Source organism: Alligator sinensis, unplaced genomic scaffold, assembly GCF_000455745.1.
Source record: "Alligator sinensis unplaced genomic scaffold, ASM45574v1 scaffold528_1, whole genome shotgun sequence".
In the NCBI taxonomy this organism is placed as follows: Eukaryota; Metazoa; Chordata; order Crocodylia; family Alligatoridae; genus Alligator; species Alligator sinensis.
The window spans coordinates 5,147,869-5,155,570 of record NW_005841846.1 but is presented as its reverse complement, the minus strand read 5'-3'; the positions used below and the strand labels follow the sequence as shown (position 1 = coordinate 5,155,570).

At 41.3% G+C, this 7,702-nt stretch overlaps 1 protein-coding gene across 34 annotated transcripts in view; it reads right to left on the bottom strand.

The window, feature by feature from the left end:
* Positions 1-7,702, bottom strand: part of SORBS2 (sorbin and SH3 domain containing 2) — a 434,751-nt gene that overhangs the window by 217,511 nt on the left and 209,538 nt on the right. For 29 of the 34 annotated variants that reach the window (XM_025207800.1, XM_025207796.1, XM_025207802.1 and 26 more), the window contains one exon: positions 2,179-2,345. The exons of the other annotated variants lie outside the window; for them this stretch is intronic. In XM_025207800.1, coding sequence (XP_025063585.1) covers positions 2,179-2,198 — 20 coding nt within the window. In that variant the 5' untranslated portion in view covers positions 2,199-2,345. The remainder of the gene's footprint in view (positions 1-2,178; positions 2,346-7,702) is intronic. 34 annotated transcript variants of the gene reach the window in all.

Sequence of the window (7,702 nt, the reverse complement as noted above, 5' to 3'; positions counted from 1 at the left end):
ATTGCCCGATCCTAAATTATGCACACGTGGTGGCTAGCGATTGGCTTGCTAGCCGTATAAAGAGCTTGGGAGGTTTCCACCCAAGTTGGAGAGCGAGAGAGAGAGAGAGAGAGAGAGATTAATTGGAGTTTGGGAGAAAGAGCGTGAAGATTTCTAAGCGCTGCTAATCCCTTCGAACACAGCTTCTTTTTCTTCTCCTTAAGAGAGCAATAGAGGGCCGACTTACCGAACCCACGGAGTCTTAACAACTCCGGGGGACCTATTTACCGAACCCAGGGAGCATCAACCACTCCGGGGGCCAAACGGCCTCTAGCCTCTCCCCGTCACCGAGCGTGATCCTAGACGTATCCCTTTCCTTTGAAACTGCCGAACCCGCGGAGCTTCAACAACTCCGGGGTCAATTGTCGGAGTCCTGTAGCGAGGACTTAAGCGGAGCTGAACCTGGGAAACTGTCCAGCCTACACCACAACCATCTTTGGTGTAAGTAAACAATCTTTTAATCAACCATTACGCATCTGTAACTAATTCTAGCTCGCCACCAGTTTTCTTCGACCCCGCGTGCCCGGGCTGCTGGCCACAGCCCGTGTGCGCAGAAACGGGTTTGCATACCGCTCCTAGCCCGCACATGGCCGCATGGACGGGATCGGGAGGCGGCCCGCACAATACCCATAAACAACAGTAATATAATTGGATCACAAATATCACTTTACCTGAAAAAATTAAATAAGCAAATAGAAAATAGAAAACAAAAAGCCCCAAGTCATACATTTCAAAGATCTAAGAACAATTTGAATTTGCGTGTTACATTTCAATCAAGGATCAAAAGGAACTTTACAAATATGAGTATTAATTTTATTGCACTCATATAGAGACAGAGAATCCGAGGCATAAAGAAGTAGCTTGATTACAGTTAGATAGCAAACACATGACAGAATCAGAATTAAAACCGGGTCTTCTGTTCAATTAATCTCCAAACCACACTGCCTCAGTTCCCAACTTTGCATATGCAGTTACTCATTTGATGCCTGAAACTTCCTGTATGCATATGGAAATACAGAATCCTAATATAACTCAAATATGGGCAGTTGTACCAGGTACATATGTATTTGTCCAGGCACATGTGCTGTATCTTCATTATAAAAATCTATCCCACAGAAATAGGATATCATGTTTGTATTGTTTCCTTCCTGCAAACATCATGCTGTTTCTTTAAGGCTTAAGATGCACATTAATATATATAAGTTATTGCTTCATCAAAATTGTGTATTCCTACTGCATCACTGTAGAGTTTCTATTGATTTATTGTTGTGAGGTACACTTAATAAAATGTATTTGGATTCCCATGAATCCACAAGACATATCTCAGTTCCTGAGAGAACTGCCCTTTCTTCATTCATGAAGAGCATCAAAAGCAAGAAGCTAGGAACCCCATTTTAAAGTCTTCAAACTGGCAAGCAAATCAAATGCACTGAAAAACACAAAATCATCGCACCAAAGGCCTTAAAAAAGTGAATGAACTTCTTTGCCCTTTCAAGGAGGATTTTCATTACATCCTGTCAATTTGAATATTTGAAGCTGCCATGATGATGGAATTATTTTCAGTTCAGTGTTTCTCAGGATGGTCTTTTGTCTGATGTTACACAACAAAACAAACATACAGGAAAATTGACTAAGATTCTGCTCATTAGACCAAGAGGAAAGCAACTTTCTCACCTTTCCTTATCAATATTTATAACTTTATCAATATTAAACATGCCTCACTCATCTTGATGAAGTTTTTCTTAATTTGTAAAAAAACCCAACATCAACATTAATACACAACCTCTCTATCTTTTTTAATGCATGCATTTCAGCTACCCATCATAGGCCTAATTTTTAAAGGTCCCTTGACCCAAACTCATTTAGGTGGGGGAAAAAAATGTGCATGTTTATAGGTCAGGCCAGATGTATGTACAGTGTATATATATAATTTATATTTGTTGTACGTGTATCTCTTTGCAGGCAGGACATAATTCACACATAAATAAAGTGCAAAAATCATAAAATATCGCTTTGATCAAGGAGAACATGCATACCCATTAAAATACTTTGTAGACAGGTCAGTGCCATTGAACAGCTCATTTTCCATCCACTGGCTAGTTCTAACCTTAGAAATAATTTTGTTGGCTTCATACTCACAACAGACAGGAGGGCACCATGTGTAATTCTGGACAGCAGCAATTTAGCTTATTGTCCTTCCTTAACCTCTCTTCATTGAAACTATAACATCTTAGGGGCAAACTGCCTGTGGATAGAGACCTTGGAAATAGTTCCCTACTCTGTCAGTTCTGTAACTTTCTACAGGCCTAGAACAGAAAAGAGAAAGAATTTGTTTTAACCTTAACCAGTAATGACAACCATAATAACACTCTAAATGTTTTATTAGTATATAAGTTTATTTGTTATCTGCTTAGTGTCAATAGTTCTTAACTGACTAGACTGAGCATGCACAGCAAACAGATTAATAAAAGAAATAGTTTAATCTAAAGAGGTTTTTTTTTTTAAACATGTGACTACTGACAAATGAATTTCCATGTTTAACAATCAACAGACATAATGAGCTCTGTAGGCAGACTGTGCATACATAACCCAGAGGTTGAAAGCCTGGGTCATTGAACCTTGACCATTAATGGTAATATTGAGAGACTCTAAACAAAGTCCTGTACAATGGTTGGGGACTGTAAGGCAAGGCATTCTGAAAAAAGCTAGACAGGAGAAAGTGTTTTTTGCTTCCAGGACTCTGTCTTTAAAATACAAAGAACTAGAAACAAATCTATCTCCAAGACACAGTATAAACAAAATACGGTTTGTATCTACTGAATGACAATATTTTAATAGCCAAAACGGTTCTATTACAGTTTCTCAAGTTCATTAATATACTTCTAAAAAGGATTTAATGAATATTTCATTCTCATATTTTGTACTGATGATTGACACACTTTCCAAACTTCTGCTACTGCAGGCAGGTTTAAGAAATTGGTTTTATCTAGAAGGCACTTACTATATTCATGTAGTCATTCCATGGATGTGACAGCTAACATAACATAAATTGCCAAGACCAGATAACATGCCCTCAAATAATTCTGTCTCACTGCCGTTCCTGCTAGTCAAAAGTTATTTTCAAAAGTTGTTGAATGGTGTACCTATTTCTAAATGAGGGGGGAAAAACACTGCCCAGCTTGAGTCATTAAATTAGTTGTGTGTGTATTGTAGGATTTGAAGAATGGTTACTCTAAAAATATATTTGAAAATACCTTTATTTTTGCCAACAAGCCCTGCACATGCCTAATGGAATAACAGAGTTTTTGCTTTAACCTGCTTTATCCATTACCCTCTTACAATACACCTTAATTCATGCCTGAATCCTGGGATCAGATATCCCTAAGCTAAAACTGACGTTCACATGCAGAATGATTGATATCAGCAAAGTTCCAATGGGTACTGGAATCAAACTATGAACTTTGGATCTTAGACCAGTGACGTAACTAAGGCAAGACAACAGGGGCAACAGCCTTGGGTGCTGACAGGGGTGGGGAACAAGAAAAATAGCTTTTGCCACAGCTGTACGACTGCAATTGTGGCAACAGCAGAAACCATAAGTTGTCACTGCCCCTGTATTCAGCAGCTGCCCTAAGTGCCCAGCCCCATTTTTATGCTGCTGTCTCAGGCTATGAGCTCACATTCTCCACAGTCTTTCACCTTAGTTAACTACACCTGGTCCAGCTGTGAAGAAAGATGGTACAAAAGGTATGCAATTAGAGATTTCTATTTTTTGAAGAATGTGTTGGAATGTGCCTTCAAGAGTATGGGGCTATATTTATTCCGCTAAACAGGTACAGCACAAATAACAGAAATACAAAGAGCCTAGCACTTCCTGATTATGATATTTATTCAAATCCAATACAAGGTTTCTCCCCCACATTTAACACTGGGAAAAAGCCTTTCTTCTTAGATTTGAGTATGAGGAAGTATGCGGGGAGGGTATGCATCTGTTAGGGCTCTGGCCCCAGCTCTGACTTTGGCTCTGGCCCTGACCAAGGGTGAGGGTTGCAGCTGCTGCCTGCTTCCTCACTGCTTCTGCACCCCTGCAGCCTCGGCTCTCCACCTTGCCTCTCCCCTGCAGCCTTGGCCCCCCACCCTCCCTCTTTCTCTGCTCCCTCTCTCTGTAGTCTCTGCTCTCCGCACCTGCCACCACCTCACTCTGTTGCTTAACTTTGTTCCATTCTGGCAGGCTCCAGCCCCGCTTCAGCCTGGGACACAGAGCAGGGTCCCAGCTCAGCCAGTTAGAGGTGGCAGCTCTGGCTGGGCCCTGGAGTTGCTGTGGGGAGAGGGAGGTAAGGAGACTGGCATGGGGGGACAAGTGATGAGGGGCAGGCAGCAGGGGTCAAGGTGTGTGGGAAGGGGAAGGGGTCAAGCTGTTTGAGCCCCCTTGCCCAATCCCCAATTGCTGCCCCTGCCACCTGTCCCCTACTGCTTGCCCACCTACTGCCCCTGCACCTTCTTCCCACCACCTCCTCATCTACCACCTCCCTACTGCCTCCCCCATTGTCTGCCCTCCTGCTACTACTTTCCCCACTGCAGCAGTGGAGGGGAAATGTTTAAGATGGCCCTCTCATAATTAAATTCTATATATAGAAAATCATAACAAAGTTAATAAATGTTCCATATATAGAATCTAATTACGGGGGGGGGGGGGGAAATCTTAAATTCAGGGTCATCTTGGATTTGGGTAAATATGGTAATTTGTCTCAGGCTTGACCCAGAGGGATATATTCCAGAAGAGTAACAGTTTAAATTCCATACTTATTTCAAGCATGGCTCCTCTTCTGCAGCTATCAACAAAGATGGAGATTACGAATTTCATTTTACATTGACATTTAGATAGATATCCGATGGCAAATATTTGTGACCATCTCTTATCTGCATTAGATTCATAGCATCTGATGAAGTAAGTTGTTGTCTACGAAAGTGTATGCCTTTCTGAATGAGTTAGTCTCTAATGCCCCTGGCAGATGTTATAATAATAATGCGATTAGATTATAAGGAATTTTATGCCCCATTCTAACCATCATACATCCTGCCGTATCAGACATACATGGTAGAACTCATGATGTTTAGGACGGGACATAATATTCCTCATATCTCAATCATGCCATTGTGGACCTGTGGATCAGGCAGGAAGCAGCTCTTTCCCAGATTCTGGAGGAGCCTCATGTTTGATCCAGAGTCTTATCTGAGCATAAGCAGCCCATGGATTGGGCTGGGAGTAGCCTTGGGATCCCTGATTGTCCAGTGCTGGTGACAACAATCAGGTTGAGCTATATGGCATGGGTGCTGACAATCAGATGACTGATAGTACCAACCCCAGGACAGCCCCAAGTCCAGTTCCAGGCTGGGAGCTGGCTAGGTCTCAATGCTGGTAAACAGCTGATTCTTGATACTGGGATGATGGGAATGCCCATATTCAATTTATGGCACCATTCAAATAATCCAAAAAGATGTTCCACATTTTTAGTGGAATATCTTTGTCACTGGTTTGCCATTTTATGGTGCAATAGCTGTGATGAACCTGTGGCATGCTATTATTTATGGAGCGATTAATACAGTGATTGCACCATAAATGTAACATACGCCAGAAGCCTAAATTGCCACCCTCCCCTGCCTTCTGCATAGATTCTAATTGAATCTAATTCTAGATTCTAACTGGGCATAGTAAACACACTAGAGGGTAGGGAGCGAATTCAGGCAGATTTGGATAGACTGGGGAAGTGGGTGGAGCAGAATAGGATGCAATTTAACAAAGGTAAGTGCAAAGTGCTGCATCTGGGGAGAAAGAATCACCAATACACCTACAGACTGGAAAGTAACATTCTAAGTAGCACAGCAGTGGAAAGGGATCTCAGAGTCATAGTCAACTCAAAAATGAACATGAGTCACCAGTGTGACAAAGTAATAAGTAAGCTAACCACACTCTGTCTTGCATTAGTAGGTGCATCACAAGCAGGTCGAGGGAGGTGATGCTTTTCTTCTATGCAGCTCTGGTGAGGCTGCAGCTGGAGTGCTGCGTCCAGTTTTGGGCGCCGCACTTCAAGAGGGATGTGGATAACCTGGAAAGGGTTCAGAGGAGGGCATCTCATATAGTTGAGGGCCTGCAGGTAAGATCCTATGAAGACAGATTGAGGGATCTGAATCTCTTCAGTCTCCGCAAGAGAAGGCTGAGAGGTGATCTTGTGGCTGGCTACAAACTTATCATAGGATAGGGAGTCAGCAGGAAATAGGGGATATTCTGTTTACCAGAGCGCATAAACAATAGCCATAAACTGAAGGAGAGTAGATTTAGATTGGACATCGGGAAGAAATTCTTTACACTGAGGGTTGCCAAAATATGGAATGGGCTTCCAAGGGAGGTGGTGCTTTCCCCTGCCTTGGAGGGGTTCAAAAAGAGATTAAGACAAGCACTTGGCTGGGGTTACTTGATCCCAGCGCTCTTTCCTGCCCAAACAGGGGGTCAGACTCGATGATCTAATAGGTCCCTTCCAACTGTAGAAATCTATGAAATCTATGACAACCTGGACATGAAGGGCTTGAATACCATTACCAATTTGCTGAGTCGCTCAGTATGCCAGAGACTATTGTTTTCATGCAAAAGTCTTTCTGCTTGAAAAGTTGTTTTCTGTGGGCAATACAGTCCTCTCAGCCTGCAGTTTCAAGTAGCATGCCCCTTTGTCATTCCCCTTTTCTATCTACAATATGGGCAGAAGATTTTTATCATAAACAGAAACTATAAAACAAACACAGAGAAAATAAATGGTAGTGTGGAACAAAGGTTTTATCAGCAGAAGCCTGTGAGTCAATGGTGGCAATGGGTGTGTTATAAGAAACCATGAGGGAAATGCACTCCTAGCAGACAGAGTACAGGATTTGCAGTTTATCAACAAATACCACGTCCAGATATAGCCCAAATATTATATCTATCACAGCTTCCCAAGCTTATTATTACAGTTGTACTAATATGATTTATTGGAGGTTTTATTTCATGCTGATGACCAAGTTTCTGCTTTCTGTATTAGTTCCCTTGCCCTGGCCAATAAACTGATCCTCCAGGTTAAGTTAGCTATTATTTGCATGCATTGTTTATATTATAACAGTACCTCTATGGCCCCTATGCTTATTGGGACCTAAATTGCTAGATGTTGTACGAAGAAAAAGTTTTTTTTTTCCCCATTACAGCCATTACTACAGTAAGAGGAGGTAAGGCAATTTTTTGTCTACCTTAGTATGTTTTCAAAAGTTTTCGAAGATAAATTATTAGTTCTATATATATATATACACATGTATACAAACACATACCAACCATATTGTTTTTATACACAATGTACGGGTATACATTTACACACACACAAAATCTAAAAGTTTTGCCAGAGCTACTATATTTTACATAACTTGCTGCTTCATTTAGATAAATATAAATAATTAAATGATTTAATGAGATGCTAATCCACACAGACGTTTGCAATCAGTCTTTGTTCATCTCAGTGCGAGAATTTGCACCATGTGTTTTCAGGCAGAAATTTACAAGTGCTATCTGTTCAAGTGTGCAACTTCACACAATAGAACAAGAAAGCGGTTTGCAGTGACTATGAAATTATACAGTAAAGGCTTC